Raw genomic sequence first — 26,638 nt, 5'->3', positions numbered from 1 at the left:
AGTAGTGAAATAGGCCTACATTGCAATATTTGCATATGATTTAGCAGTTTATTGTCATAAATATCAAAAATCTAAAAGGTGTGCATCATACATGAGACCTGGGTGAACAATGTACAGTTGGTTTTATGACCTCTCTAAATATTAAGTCGTGGCCACGAGAAAAATATATCGTTCCCTCAACATATGATCTCGAGGCTACGACTTTGCATCGCGTGGCCACGACATAATGATGTCGTTACCTCAACAAAATGATCTCGTGGCCACGACTTAATATGACGTTCCCACGAGATATTATGACGTTCCCACGACTTAATATCACGTTCCCACGAGTTTATATGTTGTGGCCACGACAAAAATAAGTGAACCGAACATGTCCCCTCCCGGTCACCGTAGTAATGTGTGTAGCATCAGTTTCATATTAGAAGTACCTGTAGAAGTCCAGCTGGTCGATCTGGGGGTAGTACGCCTCAATGTTCTTCTGGCTCTCCGTCAGGAACTTTGTGAAGTTCTCAAGTGCTGGTTCTACTGGGAACATCTTTGTGAAACCAATTATCTCTCCACATGACTTATCCAGCAGCCCTTTCACTTCTTTAACAGAGAGAGAGAGACACAGAAAGATTAAGTGAATATGGAGATGTGATAAATATGTGAAACAAGGCAGAAACATATTTTTTCCCAGTATTTCCATGAAATGACTAACATCTCTAGCACTAAAACATCTCTGTGTGGATTAATGTTGAAGGTACACAGTACTTGAGGCACACTTACTGGGTAGAGCTTCATTTTTTAAAAGACAGACCGGTTTCCGAATGCATAGGAACAGAGACAAGAACAAAATAAAATGTAGTTTTTTTGTGATTTCTTTAGTTTCAGAGAACAAATGAAGTTAACATGTTGAGTACAGAGAGATGCTCTGTTGAAAAACCTAATGAGTATTTCCTATATGAAGGCACCGCATTAAGGCATCATAGGCAATATATCATATCATAGGCTCTATATGTACAGACAGCGAGTCAACAGACCAGGTTTTGGTACAAAGCTAGACAAATGAATAAAGAGAATGCCCTCACCCGACACAATTCCTTTCGTCTGTTCCCTGACCATCCTTGGTGTGTCGTTAAAGGAAGAGTAGCCCTGAAAGAGATCAACAAAAAGAAAAGGTTGTGAGAAAACTGTCGCAATACATTACGGGGGAATTAGTGGGTGCATGATAGAGGTAGACCCATCTGACCTTCTGGACAATATTGCTGAGGTCTGTTTCAAGCACAGCGTTCAGATTGGCCAAAGGCGCCTCAACCTCAGGCAACTGTCGAATGTCAACACAGGAGTCACAAATAAACCACACAGACCAACATATTGTACGATGTTCCTAAAGACCCCATTTAGCTCCATACAAACATATAAAGCAGATTATTAGTACTTTAGTGAAATGAAATAATAACGTTTTATCAGTTAATGAAAAACAAGGATGTTGGTTTTTTAGTCCCACTGATGATTTTTTGGCCGTAAATTTAAGTCCCATAAAAACTAAAAGGTTGCTACCATATGTTTTACAGTAAAATACTAACAAACCACAGCTACTGTAAATTTCACAGGTTTTTTTTTTCTTTTTTTACAGTGTAGTTTTAAACCATCTATATTATATGCTAACAAAATAAACCTTTATTTACAGTCTGTCTCTTCCAGGAAGAAAATACTGATGACTCATCCTGCACTACACAGATTTTTTTTCCAATCAAATACAATGCCCCTCCCATTAATACCACCTGTAAATTACTAGCAAATAGCTAATCATGGATCATGGCTGTGAAGTAACTACATTTTACTGGCTTTTAAAAACAGCATGAACCAGAAATTGCAACCATTTTTTCTTTTCTATTATGATGTATATCTATAATAAATACTGCAATTTTCCATAAAATATTAGAATTGTCTATTTTGATTTCATGGTGAATGGATGAGCCCTCAATATGTCCTGCCTAAACTAAGCAAATTGAAACACTGACACAGTCTTTACCAAGTCTCATGGGAAAAACATGATTATATATTCATTTTATAAATTACTAAATGCAAAGTTCAATTCTAGAGTTAGAAGCCTCATCTGTACAGAACTAAATAAAACTTGCTTTTAGTGCCACTCAGAGGACATTTCACCTAAAGACTCATTGATTTCCTACAAATGGTTTACTTTTTGTTGTCTGTGCACATAAACTGGGATAAAAGAACAGTATTTTAAGACAGAAAACTATTATGCATAATGATTGACAGATTCCTATGCTAATGACACCCTGATACACATACATGTATATGTGGGCTGTGTGTGTGAGTGTTACCCCATTAAAGTTTGCGCTGAGAGCGAGCTGGCTGAGTGTTCCGCGGATGGTGCTGCAGGTGTGTGCTACGTCTCCGTTAGAGCAGGCCTGGTCGTTGAGTGTGTTTGAGAGAGACGCACGTTCAGATTGAAGAGAGTTCTGGAGTCTGCCCGTCCCTTCCTGTAGGGTCTCCAGTGATGTGGTCACGCTCTCTAATGACTCTTTGGCCTCCCGCATGACTGTACACACACAGAACACCTTCATTATAATACGCTCATATGAAGAAAAAGAAATACATGAACCATTGGGAGGGATTACACTATTGCAAATACACAACTAATCACAGAACAACCAAAACACTTTTACGTATATGCCATTTTCTCATATAAATTTGTGTCTCTATTCAGATTTTTCTGCAGCTATTTAGGTTCTCATTTCATAAATTTGATGAAACAATAAATATTGCAGCATTACATAAAGATACACAAGACTGCTTATATCAACAATACTTAAAACAACAACAGAACGAACAACAACAACAACCACAATCTGAAACCTCTGACTTTTACCTTTAATAGCACCTTCCACTTTAACTTTTATCCAAAATCACAAGCAACAGAAACAGAAAGGAAAAAATTAATAAGAACAGTATCAGTGTGAGTGTGTTTTGTGGTGTTCCTGTAGCTTAAACCTAAGAGCAAGGTACTAGCAACATCAAAACGTCTTGAAATTTGTCTTCTGTTTGTCATTTGCTGTCCTCTGGACAAGGTCACTCTTGCAAAAGAGATTTTAATCCTGAATCTCAAGTCTTGGTCATCTTGTTTAAATACACAGAACTTCTACAATGTGCAAATGTGTGAGCAGGAAATAATTTAGGGTATATAGGGTTTACATTTAGGGTATCGCATTTAGGGTTTGTCAGTTCAGTTCGATTTTTTTTTATCGGACTAAACTATAAAACCCCAAGGAAGAGTAAGCACTGATTAAGCTTAGTTACAATTTATAATTACAAATCAATTCTTGTAAGTAATGAATTATTTCAAATTATTTTTTAAATATATGGAAATACATTCCTGCCTTAACTTTGAATTAAGTTAGACTTTTTTTCTAGTAACTCTGACTTTATATCTGATGACTGAGGCTTTACTTGAAAAGCCGCAATTTACTTTACTTAATTACGACTTTAAATCTTACAATGTGACCTTATATCTCACAATATGACAATCTTACAATTATCCTTTTTTTTATTCAGCCTTGAATTGAAAATTCTTGTAACTGATCTTGAATTCACAAGAGAAGAGAGTAAAAGAGAATGTGAATTGCGCCTGTCATTTATTTGCACACACTACTTTCCGACAGACACTTCAATGTATTTAACACTTGATAGTGAATGGTTAGTGAATAAGACTCATGGTTTTGCATTGAAATGCCACATTAAAATGTCAGTCCAGTTTAGTGAATTCGGCCCCTCGGTGTATGTACTGTATGTTTGTTTTTGCACCTGCTGTCATGCGAAGAGCGTTGTCTAAAGCAGGTACTACTTCTCTCTCCAGCTGATTATGAATCTGTCCACCCAGCAGAGTCCCAATATCTGATAAACCACATTGATAATACATTTAAAAATGATTAAACGCAGCTCCAGCATAAAGTACGCTACAGTTAAAAAGTTTGGGGTCAGTAAGATTAGAAAATACATTTTTTATTCAGCAAGGGCATAACTGGAGTAATGGCTGCTTCACAGGAGGAAATTACATTTTAAATATATTAAAATAGAGAACAGTTATTTTGAATTGTAATAAAATGTCACAATATTACTCTTTTTACTGTATTGTTGATCAAATAAATGCAGCCTGGGTGAGCATAAGAGACTTCTTTGAAAAAATGTAAAAAAATAAAATAATAACTCCAAAATTTTGATCGTTAGTGTATGTTCACATTGAGACACCACAGAGGAAGAAAGAGAGAATACTTACTGTCTAAGTCTGATAATACTCTGTTCTTGGCTGTTGTGTACTGTGCAGCCAGGTAATCTATTTGCTACAAAAGAAAAAAGGGACAAAATAAAGACAAACAGACTTAGACTTGGTGCTTGGTGTCTGTGTTTGTCTCTGTGCTTCTGATCAGGCCCACACAGAATCTGCACCAACAGAATCAGCAGATTTCTATTTTTTAGCTAAACTGATTAGCTTTCCACCTGACAACAACTCTTGTAATACTCTTAGCTTTGTTCACAAATTTGACCCCTTTGACCATTCCATCAGTTAATGACTTACCGCTGGTGTGTAGTTGGCAAAAGATTTCAGGTCTCTTATGTTAGTATTGATGAGACGTCTGGTGCTCTTGATCTGAGATGTGATGTTCTGGTTTGCTGCGTAGGTGATCGTCACTCCCACTCTGTAAACAAAGCAACACATTTGGGAAATAATTAGCTTACAGATTTTGCTATGACACACGTTATGTTGGTGAAACATATGACAAACTGCAGATTTATTAGGAATGAGTAAATTTGAAATAAAATAGTAAATAGTAAAGTTGACCGTCTGGTCTAATGTATGACTCTGAGGGAGGGAGTTTGTGAATAATTGATATATATATATATTTAATATATATATATATATATATATATTATTATTATTTTTTTTTTTGTACAAATATTTATAATTCAAATATCCCTGCTCTATATATTGCCATCTGTGACATGCAGTAATATCCAACGTCCTCAGTGTGGTGCTGTTGTCATGCTAAGAACAGCCACACTGGGGTGTGTTTACCAAAAGCATCATTAGCCAACTACAGTTGCAAGTTCCGTTGAATACTTGTATTGATAACAACATGAACTTGCAACCATAGTTGGCTTTGGGAAATGCACCCTTGTTTAAGTAATGTGATTCAAGGGGTTTAATTAAGTGACTTACAGGGGTTACAGCTATTTCCCAATCAGCATTACGTTTGAAAAGATCCTACAAATCTGATGGCTTCTTAACCCCCACGACCCTAATTGAAAAGCAAAGTATCTAATGATGGCACACTTCCAAATCTCAGCAGAGAATTATTTGACTACTGTATCGTGACTACTGAGATATCAGATACTCATTTGACATATGACATTTTGTTTACTTAGTAGCTAAAAGGTATTTAAAAGCAGGGTTAGTCAAGACGCATTTACAGCTCAGGTGATTGGTAAAAAAATAAAATAAAATAAAAACAAAGAACAAAGGAACAAAGATGGCAGATTTCTGTACACAGTGTCCTACACTAGCCAAACAACAGCATTGCTATGAATAGGAATGCTAACAGATAGTCTTCTCCAGGTATTATAGAACTCCTTGGAGACAGTAGAGCAAGATACTGTTCCCAGACTATCTCACTCAAATTAAAATGTTTACAAATTTAATACAAATATTTATAAAATTATAAAATCAGGGTCAGATTATAATTTTTTTTTAATTCAGAATATTGCATTAAATTGATTAAAATTGATTGTAAAGATTGTTCCAAAAAATATTTCAAATAAATGCGGTTCATCAAAGAATCCTGAAAACAAATTATCATGGTTTCCATGAAAAAATAAAATGATACTGTTTCAACATTGATAATAAGAAGAAATGTTTCTTGAGCAGCAAACCATCATGTTAGAATGATTTCTGAAGGATCATGAGACACTGAAGCTATATTAAAATAGAAAACAGTTATTTTAAACTGTAATTATATTTTACAATATTACTGTTTTACTGTATTTTTGATCAAATAAACAGCCTTGGTAAGCATAAGAGACTTCTTTCAAAAATAAAAGACTTCTTTATGAATAAATAAATAAATAACAATAATAATTAATTGTTAAAATACATTGTTTAAATATATATTTTAAAATGCACATGCACACATTCACTGGTGCTCATACGTATCCACATACTATAGATAACACTTTACTAATTGAGTGGTGCAGATACATATTAAATCGTGGCATCTGATTACAGATTATTGCCAGACAAACCTCCTTCCCTGTTCCCCCAATCTCTCGTTTCCTCTTTCACTGTCTCTCTGTCTCACTCCTGTCTCAGTAAAAAAAAAAGATTTAATAAAGGGGAAATGTGATTCAACAAAGGAAGCCATAGAGAGAGAAAAAGAAAAGAGTGAAGAAAGAAACAGAGCAGATTTGCACAATCATGATCTCTGCTCCCAGGCCTCGTCCAGCACAATTACTGCAAACCTCTCAGTAAGTCATTGAAAGTCCATCAAGACACACACACACCCTCATAGTACAGTCTATGCCTTACAAACGCCCATTGTGACCCAAGCAACTGCTGTCAGCACTGTCACAAAAAAAAAAGAAAAACAGAAAAGAAAAAAAGAGGCAAAAAGAAAGAGGGGGATGGGGTACAGAAATAAAGAGGGGACTTTCTCTCTGGACAGACTCAGGACTATCAATGTCACATGTGTGAATGTGTCTGTGTCATTCTAGACCGCTGCAGGTGTGTTCACTATACTCTCTGGCAATGGTGCAAATCAAATGGTTAGAACAAACCTCTAAATTGCCAATTTTCCCAATTTTCTGTAATTTCCTAAAATTTCAGTGTCAGTTTAACAATCATTAAGGATCCAAATCTGACAGAAAAAAACACATTACAAAACACAAGTGCACAAGCACAAACACTAACTATCCTTGACTAGATTAGTGTGGAGCAGCACAGCTTGTGTTCATTAGAGAGCAGTGATAGGATGATGGTGGTTCAATGTACTGTACCTGTGACCTCTGTTCTTTTTCTAGACATGAATAAGTCTAATGTACTTTACCAGAATCACTCTTCACATATGCACGCAAACTGGCCAAAGGACACAGTAACACACTATTTACCAATCTGCATATGTTCTGAAACATTTCTTAAATATTCTGTACACTGAATATATATAGCCTATATATATATATATATATATATATATATTAGGGCTGCCCCTTAATAGTCGACTAGCCGTTAGCCGACTAGAAGAGGCTTAGTCGACTAAAATATTATTAGTCGTTTAGTCGCAGAAAAAAAACTACACGCAGGCTGTGACAAACGTAAACGTTCTTGTTAACGGCAGGAAATCCAAACATCCGCCTGTCATTTAACAACCTCAAATATGGCTTATCACTTGAAACATGTAAGTAGTAGCACTTTACAAGTCTGCTCGCTCTAATGTTCGGCTAACCTAGACAAATGTGCGCTATTATTAGGCGCATATCTAAGTATTTGTGTGGAGAACGCACTTACTGCATGACATACTGTACAGGTGCCAGTACATCACTTCTCACTTGCATTTAACTTAAAATACTCCATCATTTTTGATCATACAGATATACCAGCTGAGCCTCAAGAACGATCTCAACCAAGCCTGAACCATGGCACTTATGGTTAGTGATCATGCCGAGGTAGTTCATGGCAGTAGGGAACTGCCCTGGGAGGACTAGGTGGTGCTTGTATTTCTCCCTCTACTTCCAGACAAGTGGCAGAGCCTTCATGCACACGCCCAGATCGAAGGTGTTGATGGTGTACTTCTGACCGACCTCAGCTGCAGCCGCCTCCTGTCCTAATGTCCTGTAGTCCTCAAAAGCCCTGTTTGCTAGCATTAGTCAAAGGAGCCAACCAGTCTCTACGATGTTCAGTTGCTAGGGTACTATTTGGTTGCTAGGGAGTGGCTTGATAGCTGCCAATGATGATACTCCAAAGGCTGCTTGTCAGTTTGAATGATATAAACCAACTGCAATCCCTCTATGACATTTGGATTTGAAGATATCCCTCTTTGGGTTTGGGTTGCTAGGGTCCTCAACAATGGTTGCTAGGGTATGTCTAGGAAGTGTTGAAGGTGATTTGTGATTGGCTGTTTACTGCCCCGAGACAAATGAGCCCACCCTCATGTTTCTATGACACTTCTATCCAAAGATATCCCTTTGACCTCTTTCAGTGGAAGTCTATGGAACTTGTTGCTAGGGTACTCTAAATGGTTGCTAGGGCGTGGCTTGATAGCTTCATGGTGATCCTGAGAGACCACCCCTGTCTCTATAACACTGTGATCCAGAGTTATGTTCGATACAAAATTCCTATGCAAGTTACATAGTAGGATAAACACGTATGCGCAATCCCTGTTTCATGGGCCGTCCCTTCACCATAGAATGTCTATGGGGCAACTTTGGGCAGCTCTTGCCCCCCAGGAGTAGAACTTACACCCCATTGTGAGATATGTTCTCACAGAGCCTGCCAGCCTCTTCAAATGTGGTAACCCATATGTTTCTACAAAATCCTCGCTCAGAGCTATAACTCGCCAAAATCCGTTGCAATGTTAAGTCTATGGGATTTTTTTCCCACTGGGTGAACATCGTATGCCCGATCGCTTATCAAAGATATATCATACCTCTCCTCAATAATCCGCACGATTCATGGGTCTATGACAAACAGGACTAATGCAGGAAACTATTGCAAAAACAAAATAGCAAAAGTTGCATCGTTATGAGCCTAAAATGTGTTATTTGCCTGTTTTTCACCAATAAAGAGTGGTTGTACCATGTCAAGGACATTTCCATTTGACTCCTGGTGTCAGAATTATATGAAAAAGTGGGTTAATTTGTCTTTGTATGTTGTGTGGTATTTTTCGCCCCTTGCGCTGACATCACTTCAAGATGGCCGCCAAACGAACCCCATGGGACATTAGTTGACCTCGGCAACATCAAAAATTCTTAACTAGACACCATTAGGGTCCTAAAAAAACAGGTTACAAAAAAATGCCAAACGGGTACATGGGAACCTATTTCTCCTGCTAGACTAATAAGAGTAATGCAAACTGTAAAGGGTCTACTTTTATTTTTGTAAACTCACAAAACTTTGTGTTTTTGTAAAATAATGGCGTTTTCTGTCAATTCGGTCTTGACCTTGAGTGCATCACATAAAAAACAAAGAGTAAATTTGCCTCACAGACATGAGAAATATACTGTATCTATCTAAAGCTTGAGAGTTTTACATTTGAATGAACATAAATATTCTCTGATTATGTAATCCGTATGAAACGTGCATATATAGATAGTATCTCCACTACTGCAGAGATGATGAGTCAGCATCGTTGACTTAATCTCTGCAGCCAAAAACACAGAAAACATTACCAATAAATTATTAAAATGTTTAGACAGTCTCATTCTGTTTTTTTTCACGACACATTCATAATCATTACGTTTGCCGGTGCGCTGTGGCAAGCTTTATGTTTGAATTTGTGCACAGATTAGGCTATACGTATTTTATATAGGCAATCAGGCTCATAATTATGATTAATGGCTTATTAATATAAACGCGCGATTAGTCTACTAATGGCTTAAATGAACGACTACTAGTCGACTAGAGAAATCTTTAGTCGAGGGCAGCCCTAATATATATATATATATATATATTATTGGGACTAACCCTGCATTTAAATATGTGTACTTTTCTGTTACAAAGCATGCAAAAAGTCATGTCAAATTAATAAGATGTCTCGGAATTTGATGTATACATAATATCAAAAACTTTAGATATGCAAAGACACTCGTATTTTCTATATTTTCATATATTTTCTATAGAAATACTCAGTATTCTGAGACGTCTGTTTATGACTGCATATGCTCATTTGCTAGTCCAGCCAGAAAAAAATCAGTTTTTTGTCATTATTTGAGCATTTAGAAACAAAATTTGAGACAGCTGTTGTCAGATTTGTACACAGCTTTGTAGAATTTGTTGTTTCCCCATTCAAAGAGATAGAAGCTGCACTTGCATGACTGAAATAGCTACCTGAGAGGCGTTTCAAAGATGAAATGACTTGCCTTAAAGGAACTTTGATAATATTTATTACAGTTTTTCTGAATTGCTAAAACACTAAACCCCATTCTCTGAAGCAAATTCTCAATAGTCTAAACCAATTTGTCGAATAAATCACTCTTTCTCTAAAACATTAAACAAGTTCAGGTAGTTAAAACACTGTTTGCAAATCTCATGCACTCTTTTTTTCAAAACTCTAAACACATTCTCACTCACTAAAACACATTTTGCACTGTGATGCACTTATGTTTCAAAATGCTAAACACAGGTAGGCGAAAGTTAAACACAACTGCAACACAGTTGTCATCGTTTACCCTCAACGACTTAAAATTGTTCACACTTATTTCTAATGATGTGACCAAACCAACTGTACATAATACAAGTCAGTTCAGAGTACCAACATTTACTCAAAATGTTGCACTGAATGTTGATACCAACAATGGATGGAAACAATATAAGAGGGAGAGAAGGAAGAGGATGAGTAAGAGGAGGTGAACAAGCAGGAAGAGGATGAGGATGAGGAAGAGGAAGAGCAGGTGTGGAGAATGTTGTCAAGGCTGGATCTGGCTTTAGGGTTTTTCCCTTTGCCTGCAGAGATGACACTGTCTGAGATATGAAGAAACTCCTCCGGCCGGACCCAACATGAAGACATGATGCTGAAGCAGAATAAAATCTCTCTCACTGACCTTGATTTTGAAGTTGCACAACTCTTCAGAGTGTACTTTACTGTAACATGCTTTTCATTTAGAGTTTTTTACTGTAACCTTTTTGGCTTTTGCAGTTGGGTCACTATTTTCACAGTATGCAAGTGGTAAATATACAGACATTCGATAGGCCTACTATTCAATATTCAGTACAATACTATACCTGAAGTGGATACAGTATACAATTTATTCACCTCACTACTGTAAGTTGTCATTACTATATTTTTTTACGTAATTGCAAAATTTGTTTACTTTTTTACAATACTTTTTTTTTGTAACTGCATGCTTTGGATTCTGTGTTCTCCATTTTTTGATGTAGTGTCTAACAAATGATCTGTAGTGTTTATAATTTTGACTCGCTGTGTGTACGCTCTTGAGAGCATTGTTTAATTTTGAGCACAGATAAAATGTTTTTTAGGCAATTGTTTGATTTTCCCAGAAGAGTCAGAGGTTCTGTGAATGTAGTTGAAAATTTGGTTTTGTGTATAAGGTTTTGAGAAAGTGAGCGATGGTTTCAAGAAATGTGTTTTAGCAATTCAGAAAAACTGTAATTCAATTAGAACATTTGTTTTATATATTTTACATAATTCACCAAAAAAAAATCTATTATCCATAATTATCCACTGACAATGCTGTCCAACTGACACAAGGGGAAGTACCACTACTGTTAACTGGCACTGATTATTGGACCGTGCTAATTATCTCAAAAAGACAAAAATATAATTTGTACAAATTCAAAACTAGACACTTTCATTATAACATTATGCATAACAAGTCACAGTTACACTTTATTATATGGTTTATTATGTAGCCCATGTTAGACCTGTGTCCCTCATTTGCTGTCAATTTGTTTTATTTAGTTCTTTAACTGATGTGTTTACTTTATTGATCAGTTTTGACTGTGTGTTCTCGTGCTCATTGACGAAGAGCAAGCCAGAATGTCACGTGACAAACATCGTGCCACACGTAGCATATGTTATGTATTAGTTCATTAATTTAGGGAGTGTTGCCTTGAGCTGTAATTTTTGTTTGTTAGATAGCGGAGGTAAGTTAAAGGGTGCGTTAGCACGCCGAAGATGTTTCTTTTTGATTTTTCTTTGATTTAGCTAGGTTAGATTTCATGGTTATAGTTAGAGGTGTTTTGTTTTATTTAGTTCTTTGATTTGGGCAACACTCGTGCTCTTCATTTTTATTTGGTGAATTTCATTGTATTTTTCTTTATCTTTGTTTGACTACTTATATTTGGAATCATTTAAAGTTTATGTGCTGGGAATATGAATAAATCAATATTAGTACTCTGAATTCCTCTGCTTTATTATTATTACCACTGTTTGCATTGTACTTTCTAAAGATATTCAGTGACAAAATAAATATTACTCCCTTAATGTCCTTAGACAAAATTCAATAATCTTGGGACGTAACAGTGTCTTTGTTACACTGCAATTATACATTTAAGTACTGAGCAATATTAACATGTACTTACTATAGCATTTGGATTTGGTTTGGTTTAGGGTTAGTTGCATGTTTATACTATAGTTATTACTATAGTAACTACATGCAACATATGTAACAATGGCACTGTAAAATAAAGTGTTAACAAGTCACTTTTAGAAGCATGTGGAATAGTTATAAAGAGTCACAAACACTCTTTGAAGGTGAGGAAGACTCACGCGAGGAAGACAGAGGTAGCGATGAGCGTGGCCATGTAGAAGCCTCGTAAGCAGTCGCCGTTCTTCTTCTGTCTCTGATGCATCTCACCCCCACAGTTCTCACAGCATCGGCACATGCAGAAACACAGTCCCACTATCGGCATGAACAGCACAAACAACACTCCCAGTACTGTCAGGACTATGAAGCCGAGCTCATAGTAGATAGCCTGGAGAGGAGAGGAGAGGAGAGGAGAGGAGAGGAGAGGAGAGGAGAGGAGAGGAGAGGAGAGGAGAGGAGAGGAGAGGAGAGGAGAGCATTTAATTGCAATCAATCTTAATATTCGCTGAGTAAATCCCCCAAATGAAGATAACAAAGCTTGAACTGCTACAATGGTATTTTATATGTGGGTCAGGAACAAATTATTTGTTAACTGATTAATGCAATATTTTATCACATTATATATTTCATTATAAATATCAGTAACTTGACATGAACAAGTCACTAGAATTGTAATTTTTAAACAGTACCTGTAGTAGGAATACAACATTCTCTGGCTGCATTGCCGTAGAGTTGAAGAGACATCATCAGTGTGCATGGCGAAGAGAAAGAAAAAAGGAACTGATATTGGAACATGTGCTTCCATATAATCTATTATACAATATGTTATGTTTTTTTATTGTATTATAGGCCTATACAGTGTGTCCATTATATAAGCACATAAATAATTAGCGGAACCAAACACACACCTTCTTGTAATCATCCCCTTTGATTCCTCCCATGTTCTGCTGGACCACCGTAACAATGAGATCTGTAACAACAAATTTAGCAGAACAAAATAAAATGTGATGGTTACTAATTGGAAATTCGAGAAACCTTTAAAACCTCAAATTTTCAAGGCACAAGGAAGTTCTGCTGCCCTGTGCATATTACTTTAGGTTACGTCGGTTAGGAATCTGGGTGTGCTATTTGATACCAATCTTTCATTTGAAAGTCACGTGTCTAGTATCTGTAAAACCGCATTCTTTCATCTTAAAAATATATCTAAATTACGCCATATGCTCTCAATGACAAATGCGGAACAATTAGTTCATGCGTTCATGACCTCAAGGCTAGATTATTGTAATGCTCTACTGGGTGGTTGCCCTGCACGCTTAATAAACAAATTACAGAACAACCAGGAAGTGTGACCATATTAGCCCTGTTCTGTCAACACTGCATTGGCTCCCTATTAAACATCGCAGAAATTTTAAAATATTGCTGATTACTTACAAAGCACTAAATGGTTTAGCTCCCCAGTAATTGAGCGAGCTCTTAACGCATTATAGTCCTTCACGTCTATTGCGATCTCAAAATTCCGGCCAGTTAATAATACCTAGAATATCAAAATCGACTGCTGGCGGTAGATCCTTTTCCTATTTAGCACCAAAACTTTGGAACAGTCTTCCTAACATTGTCTGGGAAGCAGACACACTCTGTCAGTTCAAAGCTAGATTAAAGACACATCTCTTTGACCTAGCATTCACATAATACATTATAGACTTCTATAATTCAATGTTAGGCTGCATAGATTAGGTCAGCTGGAACCGGGAACACTTCCCATAAATCCTGATGTACTCGTTACATCATAAGAAGAATGGCATCTACGCTAATTTTAGTGTCTTTTTTTATCCCGAGGTTTTCCCGCAGCCTGCCGGATCCAGGCCGTATCCAGATCTGACGAAGGACCTTCACCTGGACCCGATGTCAACGCAGTGCTGAAGTGCCAACTAGTCTCTCCCTATGGAGGATCCCTTTACCACTCTACAGATAAAGCGTTGCCGGGAAATTCGTTTTGCGTAACTACCCCGAAGTGACAAAATAAAATAAAAGTCTGTATCAAATTTATAAGGAAAGACCAGTACTTTGTTTAGGCTTGGTTTGTAGGGAATTCCAAACCTGCGCACATTCAAACGCACATAACTATAGAACCAATTCTTAATGCGCATGTGAACGCCATCAGCGTTTCTCACAGGTTCGCGTTTAAAGTCTATGTAGAGAGAATGGTGGTAGAGAGAATGGTGTCGTCTTAGCGGCCCCTAATTTAATAACAAATGATCGTTGCGACGGAAGCGAATCAATCAAAACTAACTTTAGCTGGAAAATAACTTTATTAAAGAACCGCTATAAAGCCAAAACAATCTCTGTTACCCTAAATTATATGTTTGTCTCTGTAAAGCTGCTGTGAAACAATCTACATTGTTAAAAGCGCTATATAAATGAGGATGACTTGACTTTCACAGGTGTAACATTTGTGAGAAAGCAAGTAAGATTTAGTAAAATATTTGCTGTTGAAAGTTGAATTCTGAGAAACAAGTAGATATTTGTTGTTTACAGTTATTTCCAATTGCTAAGACACAATTTTGCAAACTAGGCTGGTTTTATCAAAATACTTGACACAATTCACAAAACCACATACCCAAACTGCAAAATACCTAATATATCCTGCAAAATGAAGCACTGCAACCAAAACTACATATAGCATTATAAAAATCAAACTGAAATGGCACATACTTCATTTAGTGCCACATGTATTGGCCAATTAGCTCATGTAGTGTAATTTTGAATGGCAGTGTTTTATAATGGCAAACGTGATTTTATGTCAGATTGTTGTGTCTTATGCAGAGAACAGTGTTCAGTGCATTTAAAAAGTGCCATTTTGAATTGCAAAATGTGTGTAAAGCAGAAAATGTGTTAGACTTTTGGAGACTTGAGAAGAGATTTTGCTCTCTGAGTGCCAGTTTAAATAATTGTGCTGTGCATGTCATTTTAGTGTGTTAGCAATTGGAAAAAAAACTGTAATTGATCTGCTGCTATTAGTTCAAGCTACTGACCTCAGTGAGTGTTGCTAGACCTCCTCTCCTTATGAAAGTCATCATAATGAGGCCTCCACTCTGCAGAGCTTCACGGGCCAGCCAGATTGAGTTTAGCTCCTTTCTGAGCTTTTTTCTGTACTGCCCTGGAGTTACTGTCATAGGCCTCTTATTGAGGCCTCCACTCCTCAGGGCTGCCTATAGAGGATCTGTGTGTTAGGCTCTCTTGAGCCTCCTTGGATGCTGGCTTGAATATGAACGTAGTTAGGCTTCCGGTTTAAGCCTCCGTTCTTGAGAAGCTCCAGTCTATGACTGCTGGTGTTGACCATAGGGATGAGGACTCCTTTGAGTCCTTTGACTCAGCTCAGCCAATAGGGAACTCATCCCTTCAGCATAGCGGCGTGGGTATTCCGTTCCCCATAGCGACCCCAAGGGGATGCAGTGCGAGTTCCCTTTCGAAAGGGAACGTCTCAGGTTATGCATGTAACTATGGTTCCCTGAGAATAGGGAACGAGACTCTGCGTCCCCTTGCCATGCTTCCGGCATTGCTCCACACGTCTCCTTCAGACAAAAAGTGGATGACGTATTACACAGGTGCCCTTTTATACTCTTGGTCTCACCTGTTGTGATGTCATGGGCTCCCGCCTGCTAATGTCGTCAAGTTCATTGTCGTGTTTAGATTTCACGCCGAAGGCATTCCCTCATAGCGACCCCAAGGGGACACAGCGTCTCATTCCATATTCTCAGGGAACCATGATTACATGCGTAACCTGAGACATTTTCCCAGGAGGTCTCCCATCTAGGTTATACTCTACTGTACATGATTGCTATTATTAGTCTTCTACACACACACACACACACACACTTACAGTTTTTTTCCAACTGCTTACACACAAAATCTTTTCATGTCACATGATTTTTTAAACCTCTCACTCAAAGTGCAAAACTACATACCAAATCTCCAAAACCATAAGCTATTTCTCAGCCTTTGACTCAGTTTTCAATTGCATTAAACACTTTTTTCAAAACACTACACACAATTCTCTACCTAAAACACAAAAATCTAACAGGAAGTGACTTGCTTTCCTTTTCCAAACACAACCAATCAAAATGCTACACTTATTCACCAGGTCACACACACACTCCTCATATGTGCAAACACGAATTGCTTAACTGATCACTAACCAATCACTGCTTTACTGTAGTATAGGCCTAAATAGCTCAAAGGTCAGATGATCTGGTTTGAACAATGGATTCCTGGGACCCCCCGGGACCCCCCACACACACACACACACATACACAATTGTGTTCTTTACTGTATTCTAAAGAATATACTTTTGGTTTACAGTACATATGTTTATGGTTTTGTTGTATGCTACTGTAAACAACAATAATGTTAGGCTTATAAATATTTTCTGTTTCTACATTGCATTGGTGTTTACAGTGTACTTGTTACATCAGATTACTTTCACTGTAGAACATTGTATTGAAATGTAGATATAAGCCTATGAAAGACCAAAGAGCTTTAGATTTAGAACAACAGTGTTTACATGGTATATCCAAAAATGTACTATTATGAAAGAAGTGTTTGCCATTTGATGCAAATGCTTCATTCTGACTTGTGTTTATGGCATTTTGAATGCAGTGTTACATTTTGAAGGAGATTTTACATTTTGCGTGTGCAGTTTGGGGAATTGTGTGTAGAGTTTTGAAAAAAGGAGACATAGTTTTGAAAACGTGTGTAAGCAGTTGGAAAAAACTGTAAGTATTGTAAGTAGACCTTGGTGAAAAAAGCACTTTACTTAAAGTCACCACAAATTTTATTAAATTTAAAATTTAAAATGGTAGTTTTTTTAATGGAATATTTTTAAATTTAAACTTATTTCTTGAAACTACTTACAGCACAGTCTCATCTATCACGTTTTACCTGATCTGAACTAAACATAGCCTTTACCTCACCTCTTTCAGGTGAGGGTGATACTGATAGCAATAGTGGAGAACTCACACAAAATTAAATATACCTCTTTGAACCTTATACCTCACCAGAAAACTTTCTGGATTTGTATGTTTTCATTACGACATTAAGTATCTTTATAAAAATCATTTTAAATAAATAATAAATAAAAAATAATAATAAAATAAACAGCCAATTGAATGAATGAATAAATGAATGAATGAATTGATTGAGGATAATGATCTGATCATTATAAACGTAAATAATATCTTAATGAAAATATATAAATGCAGAAAGTTTTCTGTAATAAAGTTTAGGTTCAGAGAGTTTAGCAAACATCATGACCATAGAATACAGTATATAGAATACCATACTGTAGTATACACTAATATAATGAGTAATACACAATATTTCCAATACTCTTTCTAGCATGTATATGCACACACACACACAAAAATAACCTATATTCATGTATCTAATGATATAATGAGTGAATGTAAATGTTAAAAAATCTTTTATTAAATATCTCTTCCCATAGTGGCAATTCTGCAAAGTACTGCAGAAGTGAACTGCCCACTGTAATGCTCATGCACAAACATAAACAAACACTTAACCCTAAAATACCTTTGCATAAAAGCATAAGCTTCTTTACAGTTGTACTAAATTTAGCAGGTATTTTTTTTCTGGCATGACACCTTGCAGGGAGATCAACAGAACATGACCCCAAATATAACGCCATGGCCAAGACTGCGCTTTAAAACACTAACAGCACTGCTTTACTACAGGTCACAGCCAAAACAATATAACATCATTACAAAACAGAATTCACTCCACTATTTAATGAACTGACCCAATAGGTCTATCCTGATAGTTTAAGTTATGCATGTAAGCACATGTATGATTACAAACAAGCAATATATTTGTTAAAGTTGGCTGAACTTATAGGCTATTTGAGCCTCACTAACTAGTTTATTGTAGTGAAGAACTGTCCACTTAGAAAGAAGAAGTCTGACCAACTACAGTTTTTTCTTAATGTTACATTTTATTGTTTAAGGGAGGGTAAGACTAAACTGAAAGACCCAACAGTCTCTGTAAAAGACTGTAGATACAATATTACCATTAAAAAGTTTGGAGGTCAGTAAGACTTAAATCAATACTTTTATTCAGCAAGGATTCATTAAATTGATCAAAAGTGACAGTACAGATCTTAATAATACAATGATTTATATTTAAATAAATGCTGTTCTTTTGCCATTTCTATTAATAAAAAAATCTGTAAAAAATGTTCCACACAAATATTAAGCTGCACAATTGTTTTCAACATTGATTATAATAATAAATGTTTATTGAGTAGCAAATCAGCATATTAGAATGATTTTTGAGCGATAACATGACACTGAATGTGAACACTGGAGTAATGATGCTGAAAATCCAGCTTTGCCATCACAGGAATAAATTATTATTAACAAAACAAATATATTTACATCCAAAAACAGTAAGAGTTGAATATTTCAGGCATAACTCTGTGAACAAATCAGTTTTTGTATATTTAGTATATTACAAATTATTTTTTTTAAATGTGTTTAATTTGTTCTCTGTAGCTTTTTAAATATATAACCTCTTTGAAGGTACACAAATACACAGTGTTACCATGAAAATCAAGCATTTGAATTTTAGGGGTCCATGTGTTGGTTGAGAATCGTATACTATAGAATTATAAGGCAGATATGTGTGTGAGATATAACAACTCTTTATCTCAAACTATATAAAAGAGAGTGAGAGAATGAGAGAAATCCTGGGGCGAACAAGAAAGGGTATCACTGGTTATAATGGCAGATGGTTAATCCTCTTACAGTGGTCTTGCAGTTTGGCAGTTAAGTGGTCCCTCTCCCTCTCTAATGCTTTCTTTCCCGTTTTCTCCCTTATTCTACCAAACCCTTATACCCCAACCCCATTACGCACTCTCACTTCCTACCCTCCTTTTCTCACAGATACAACAAGCTACTCAAAAACATTAAACAAACAAAGTTAGTTAATGGTGCTTCACACATGCAGACAATGCCAGTATAAGTGGGTCATATCTGGGTGTTTATCTCCCTGTCCTTCAATTACAGTGCAGATTTTTAAATCCAGTGATCAGTGATATTAAGCTTTATCTGGTCTGAGACAGAGGGAGTCCCCGGATTAAACCACAGACTCAGACTGTGTACAGTATATTCATATCCCTCATATCCTTCATCTGTCCATTCCTCAGATACAGTAGCATAAATGCGGTAGATTAAACTGTATTATGTTTATTAAGCATAAACCCACCTATTCTTTCACAGACAAAATGCTCCATCTGTGTTCAAACCTGTGAGCTGTGACTTATCAGGAAAATGAGTTGCAGACAGACGGAATGGAGAAATATAGTGCCCTATAACCTGAACCATGTGCTCAATGTTACTGCTGTTTAATCCAGTAATCCGGGCTCAATTCTACATCAGAAGTACCTTTCTATAAGATCAGGAGTTACAAATCTGCAAAGAATGCTTTAGCAAAGTATCTGTTAGTGGCTTGTTTTTGATCTATTTATGTCTGTAAATCCACATCCACGTTTACAAGTTAAAAATGGCATCACATTTCTTAAAATGTCCTATTTTTAAGAATGTGGTGGTTTAAAATTAGAAATGTTACAAAATTGTTATTTTGGGGTTGTTTGAGGGTTGTTCACTTGCATGTTTTGTCAGGAGCAGGCATATATATTGCATTATACCTTTTGAGCATATGGCACTCAGATTATCAGCTTACCTGATTGGGCAGGTGACTCATAGAGCAGATTGGCTAATTAGTTAGGCTGCAGGGACTTAACTGTGCAATCCTATTCTATTCAAGCGCTCCTCAGTGCTCAACATGCTGACCTCACAATGAAATCCACCTGCCAACAGCCTGACCTTAAACACACAGGGGCTATTTGTCACACTTTTTACTCCAGTAAATATATCTCAGGGTAGGTTATTTTTTAAATGTAGGTTATCTTCTAAATAAATAAAAAAAATATATATATATACTGATATATACTTACTGCCTAGGAAAAAAGACACTTCATTGAAGTCGCTAGGGGGGAAATGTTGTCACATGATATGGGGTAAGTTGTCACAGTGAAACCTGCCATTAAACAGTCTATAGGCTTTCAAAAACATGTCAGCTAACCCTGGTTCACAATACACTGTGTAACAGTTATACAATGGTACAGTGTGTTGCACACAGTTCCAATCTCTATGCACTCCTCATTAACTCACTGATAAAAATATCACTTTTTGAATTACACCTGGAAATCTGTACATTAATGAACTCTCGAGCTATTATAGTGGTCAGGCTCCCTTTCTCCAGCGTACTAACAGTACAGTAACAAACCAGATCACTGAGCGCATCCAGGCATAACAGGACAAATTATTTATTATTATTATCTCAAACAGGTTATTTCAATAAATATATTTATGGCAAGCTGTTTTAACATGTATTCCTTAAAACTCACTTCTATCGGTTTTTATGTTAGCAGTGCGGATCATCTAAAAATATGTGTCTGTGTAAATCAGACAATTTCACCTCCCTGTTATTGCATATTAATAGTTTTTATTGCCCTGGCAAAATCAAAACATAAGGCATCATGTTTTCTCACTGCATGTCTCTTTGCTCTTCCTACAGATTACTGTAATTATCTTAACTGGGACTGGCTTGACCGAATTCACCACCACCCATTGTTTATCAGGTTAAAAATAGTTAAAGACCCTGTCTAAAGACTCTGTGATCTGGCCCATTCAGGAAGAACGTGCTACATGTGTATGTGTGCAGCTCTTCAACGTGTTGAGAACTATTTCCCCTGACTAATCCTCATCATTTGCAGTGTATAAATGCTGTCTGATGAATAGGGCTCCAAGGTGCCACTCAGCATTACACTGTAACCAATCACAAAGTGAAAAAAAACAAAACATTGATACTGAATTTTGAATTAAATAATAATGTCATGCTTGATCATGAGTATTTGTGGCCATCTCTACAATTAATTCTAGTACGTATTCCAATAGCAATCAACATCTATTCAATTAGTCACTGTTACAGTGTGTTACAGGTAACAACTGGGGCAGATACTAATGTCTCATATCTAATCTACAAATATGCTATTATCAAATAAGAAATAATATTAGTCAGTTATTAGTCAGTTGTTACCAGGAACAATGGAATAATACTGTTGGTATAATGATTAGTAGCAAGGAATTAAGTAGGCTACTAGTGACTAATTGAATACATAATCACTGCTGGAATAAGTAGGCCTTCTTGGTATCTAATGAAAAGCAAGTGAAAATTAAAACATACTAGCCACTATTAGATTTAATTGGCAACACTATAACACTACTTTGCAGTGTCCTTGTTACACATATAGGATACAATGGCAGGATATAAGGAGCATTTGACTTTATTCTCTTTGAAACCACTAGACGGCACACAAATTCAGCTCAGCACTTTTCTTAAAGGGGTGGTTGATTATGATTTCACTTTTCTAACTTTAGTTAGTGTGTAATGTTGCTGTTTGAGCATAAACAACATCTGCAAAGTTACAACGCTCAAAGTTCAAAGAAAAGGGAGATATTTTCTTTTAAAGAAATTGCTTTTGAACGACTACAACAAATGGCTGGTAGGGACTACAGGACATTCCTCCCGGGTTAGTGACATCACTAACCCTAAAATTTACATAAACCCTGCCCCCGGGAATGCGATTTATAGATTATCATGACAGAATATTCTAATCAATGACTAAAAGATAACTACACATAAGCTACATAAATTCATCAATTAACCATTCAGAAATGTCCTGTTGCATTCTACATTCTAAATTTTCAGTGCGTGTCTGTGTGAGGTAAAAGGACACAAGCTGTTGAAGCTCCGCCCCCTGTGCTGGGAGCAGCAGCTCATTTGCATATAAAGGGACGACACAAAAACAGTGTGTTTTTGCTCACCCTCAAAAAGTGACAATTTTAACATGCTATATAAAAATATCTGTGGGGTATTTTGAGCTAAAACTTAATATATACACTCTGGGGACATCAGAGACTTATTTTACATCTTGTGAAAAGGGCATTATACCACCCCTTTAACAACCGCATTTGATGATCCACATGGAAATTTGGCTGATCTTTGACACGATCGTGGGCAGCAACGCAAAGTTGATTCTGAGGGGCCCCTGCTGTTGGGGCTAAAGGTACTAGGGATGTGCATCTCCATAACTGAGGCCAATGCGACACGCATCTCGATGCATAGCCAACGATACGATACATTAAAGATACATAAGAAGCAGCTACTAATGTGATGCCATACAATTCACCCCGTTAAGCCGCCTTTCCACTGCACAGGACATTCGCATACAATCGTTGCATTTCGTCCCCTAGCAGCAGTCGCAGGGAACTTTGAAATTGGTCGTGAAGCAACCGTTACCTTGGCTTATTCACCATGGTAAATTGAATCATTTTAATGAAAGAAATGCATGTATGAATATATCCACACAAAACAAATGACCCTCAATACATCTAAAATAAAAAACATAGTAGATTTTATAGAGCTAATCAACATAAATATTGATTTAATATAAAATAATTATTTCTGCCGTAATCATTAATAACCTCCATTTTATTAAAAAAAGTGTTTACAGAATAAAGTTAAAGTGTTAAAATATTGGTAATTCTAACTTAGGGCTTAGTATTATAGGGCTTAACTTAGTATAATACATCACATCCGGTCAGCTGGTTGCATACGGTCTAGCCGCAAAAGTTCAACGCATCCGAAGCTCAAATTGGATCCAAAATTTTCCGCATTCACATATGATTGGAACTCCACGCAGCTCCCGAACTACTCTCCGTTGGAAATAAATGACTTCCGGTCCAATGGCTGTCGTTTGTTGTGTGCAGTGGAAAGGCGGCATTACGATTACGATGCAACTACAAACCACTTTTATGATTTATCTTCACACAAAATATGTTGCTACATCAATATTAAATAAATCATATATCATCATATCTGCAATACAGAAAAGCGAAAAGCATAGCGAAAAGCATATTTTTCTTAAGGTGTGCCTTTAGCCCTGTTGTAGGCCTACCCTACTTACTGTAGTAGCCTAACTACAGTAAATTATGCATAATTACAAGCAACCAACCCTAAACCAAACTAACCCTATAGTAAGTAGCTACGTTGTTACTTAACATTACTCAGTACTTGCTTGTGTAATTACTGTAACAAGGACTTCAAATAAAATGTTACCAAATATACTTATTCCTTATTCCCTAGATACTTATTCCTTAAACCTACACTGTTAGAAAAATCTGTAGAAATTACAGTATTACTGGCAGCTACTTGCCAGTAACTTACTGTAGATTTAAATTGATGTTATTTACTGGCAACAATTTGTTCAAAATTAAATGAACATTAAACATTAACAAGTCTTTATCTTTACAGAATAAAACTAAAATAACAGCCTCATGCAAAGCATTCTGGGAACCAAAATCTGAAGGAAAAAAAAACAGAAAAAGGTTGATGAAGATTTCTGGTTCCCAGAATGCTTTGCATTAGATTGTTATTTTATAGATTTATTCTGTAAAGACAAAGACTTGTTAATGTTTAATGTTAATTTAACTTTGAACAAACTGTTGCCAGTAAATAACATAAATTTAAATCTACAGTAAGTTACTGGCAAACAGCTGCATAACTACAGCAAATTTTTTACAGTGTAACTATAGTATCTTTGGTAACATTTTACCAAATCGGCTTGCCATATGATGCCTAAGACTTCCACCTGATACTGACTAAGCAGGCATTTGCTATATTAATCTTTCTAAAATCTGTAACACTTTGTAAATATACAGTATGTGGAAGTTTGCCATGTGAATCTGATACACGCAAAAGAATGTAGAAAACTTTTGCGCGTTCTCAGAGCTGATGTGCATCTCACCTTTGGGGAAAGGGTTGGGTTGAACCACGTACAGAAACGCGTGGACCATGTGGAAAAGAACACCGATGGGACCCGGTTCATAATACGCGTGCGTTTCGTACACCACCGACGGCACGAAGCCAAAGTCCAACGGCGCTCTGAACATCGCGGTGCGCGGAGACGAATCAAGGTGCTCCTCCCGGGCTTCACTGCTCGTAAGACCCCAGCACATCACCAGCACGAGCCCTACTTTCCACCACATGTCCATCAGTCCTTTACGCGGGATGATTTTGATTAATAACGAGAGGGAAAGTGAAGGGTAGGACCGATTAAGTGTGAGAAAAGTATATTTGTTTGGAATGTTCTCTATTCCTCGACATTAAAAATTAAATTTTGAGAGAAAAAATAGCCTGGGACACATAAAAAAGAAAAAGAAAATCATATATTCCAACGTATGCGTTTATTCCCCGTTTCCTTCTGATGGCATCATGGTAAAAATCCCTGCGGTCTAGAGAGCTCAGGATGAGCTGAGTGTTTGTCTGACCTGCGCCTCCCGCTGCGCGTTCCACTTCTGTCTGATGGCCGGCAGAGTCTCTGTGCACGCGCACTGGAGATGGCTTTAGAGGGAAACCATATCTAGGTGAGTCAAGCCAAGTCAAAGTAGTTTGTAGCAACTACAGTGTCTTCTCTCAGATTGTGACACTTTAAACAGATACATAGGCTACTATATCACACAAGCACACATAGCCTATACATAGGCCAATACATAGCCTACTTTATATCGCAATAACATTGTACTGTAATTTGTTGACAGACCAGCAGTGTAACTGTGAATCATGTTCATGAGTCTCTTGTAATCAATATCCCATTTACAGTGTCAATTTGTTCTGTTAAAATTGATATATGCCATTTAAAAAGTGCAGTCTTGTGCATTTTCAATCATTTTCATCAAAATCATAGCCATGGTTTGCATCTGAAAATACTGTACACTGTTATTGAATGTGTGGCTTTTTTGTCATCTTGTTTGTGAACAATGACACAAGAACTTGTCATTTTGATGGCACTGATATGTTCATTGATATGAATATTACTTTTGAGAGATGAACTGCTGAGGATTTTGAGCAAGTCCATTGTGTGGTTTTCTGTTTGTATGAATTGTTTCAAGAAATGAACTTACTTGCAAATGTTAAGGATAATTCGAGAAATGTAACACTGTGGTTATCAGACTCTTTTTTATAGTCTGATTCTTCATGCTTTACAGTCAAAGCATTACGATGACTGTTTTAATAACAACCTCAGAGCCGTGAAAAGTTTAACTACCAACCATTTTCACATAAATATATGGTCCTACTCACGTTACATATAGTCAGAAAGTCAAATGAGTTGAAAAGCAGCAATTCCAGACTCTGCCAAAACACTAGCTTACGGTCCTCTTTCCTGAAATGTCCCACAGCTACATTTGGAACAGCTGAAAAGCTTCTGTGCGGTTGTGTGTGCATGGACATGAATACCAACAAACAGAACAGAGTGAGAGAAAGACAGACAGACACACACACGTTTTTGTGTTTTCATGTTTCATGTTTTATGGGGACATTTATTCAATAAACATAATGATTTTTATACTGTACAAACTGTATATTCTATCCCCTTACACTAAACCTACACAACACACACACACAGAGGAAAAGAGAGCTTTGATCAAGTGTAAATAGGACATATTCTTCATCCATAAATATAACTGTTTTATTGCCTTTAAAAAATATCTCTTTGCAAATGTTATACTTTTTAAAAAAAACGTTTTTAAATTATTATTTTAATATTTAATAGGCATATGCACCCTGAGACGAGTCTCTCAAAATTGTATTGTCCACAAGTCAAAATCTAATTTAAACCTGGGTACAAATATCATTTTATGATTAAAAATTAAAGAATAAAATATAAAAATGCATAGGTTGAGAAAGAAAAAAAATATTTACACATGCGACCTATGTGCAAGGGATAATGCAATGTGCTGAAGAGGTGTACAGGTGATATGAATAAATAAGAGTGATTTTAAATATCTGATGAAACATTGTTATGTAAGATATACAAAATGTAAAATATATTTAAAACAATACACTGTATTTTTTTACGATTTTGTACAGCCTAGGTATTGGAGATTTTGAATCCAGTTTTACAGTATATACCTCATAGTGGTATTCATTAATTCTGTGATCTAATTTTACACACATTCCAAGTCAAAATCTCAATCGGTTTAGTGTTCAGATCTCTATGGTTTTAGCACAGATCAGTTTAGAGTTACATAATCTTTAGGTGATTATTTTTGGCTTGGGGTCGGATAGGTTGGATTTAATCCAGTCCTTGACAACTACATCACCTCTCGCTTTTGCCGCC

General features: G+C 36.5%; 1 protein-coding gene across 8 annotated transcripts in view; it reads right to left on the bottom strand.

Moving 5' to 3' along the window:
- The window catches only part of prom1b (prominin 1 b), a 40,516-nt gene extending 15,677 nt beyond the window's left edge, over positions 1–24,839 (bottom strand). For 2 of the 8 annotated variants that reach the window (XR_014603908.1, XR_014603909.1), the window contains exons 1-12: positions 24,266–24,834; positions 13,230–13,291; positions 13,011–13,037; positions 12,504–12,709; positions 4,586–4,706; positions 4,286–4,349; positions 3,814–3,903; positions 2,882–2,905; positions 2,334–2,551; positions 1,232–1,306; positions 1,071–1,134; positions 429–588 (exon numbers count right to left, since the gene is read on the bottom strand). Coding sequence is in view for 3 of the 8 variants with exons in the window: in XM_084096140.1 (XP_083952266.1) it covers positions 429–588; positions 1,071–1,134; positions 1,232–1,306; positions 2,334–2,551; positions 2,882–2,905; positions 3,814–3,903; positions 4,286–4,349; positions 4,586–4,706; positions 12,504–12,709; positions 13,011–13,037; positions 13,230–13,291; positions 24,266–24,512 (1,358 nt within the window). In the remaining 5 variants the exon portion in view is untranslated. Of the gene's footprint in view, positions 1–428; positions 589–1,070; positions 1,135–1,231; positions 1,307–2,333; positions 2,552–2,881; positions 2,906–3,813; positions 3,904–4,285; positions 4,350–4,585; positions 4,707–12,503; positions 12,710–13,010; positions 13,038–13,229; positions 13,292–24,265 lie in introns of all 8 variants that reach the window. The other 6 variants (XR_014603910.1, XR_014603911.1, XM_084096140.1 and 3 more) reach the window with 5 other exon arrangements.
- Between the last annotated feature and the right edge of the window lie 1,799 nt (positions 24,840–26,638).

The sequence above is a fragment of the Abramis brama genome, assembly GCF_963993115.1.
Source record: "Abramis brama genome assembly, chromosome: 2".
In the NCBI taxonomy this organism is placed as follows: Eukaryota; Metazoa; Chordata; class Actinopteri; order Cypriniformes; family Leuciscidae; genus Abramis; species Abramis brama.
This window is presented reverse-complemented; position numbering and strand designations above follow the sequence as displayed.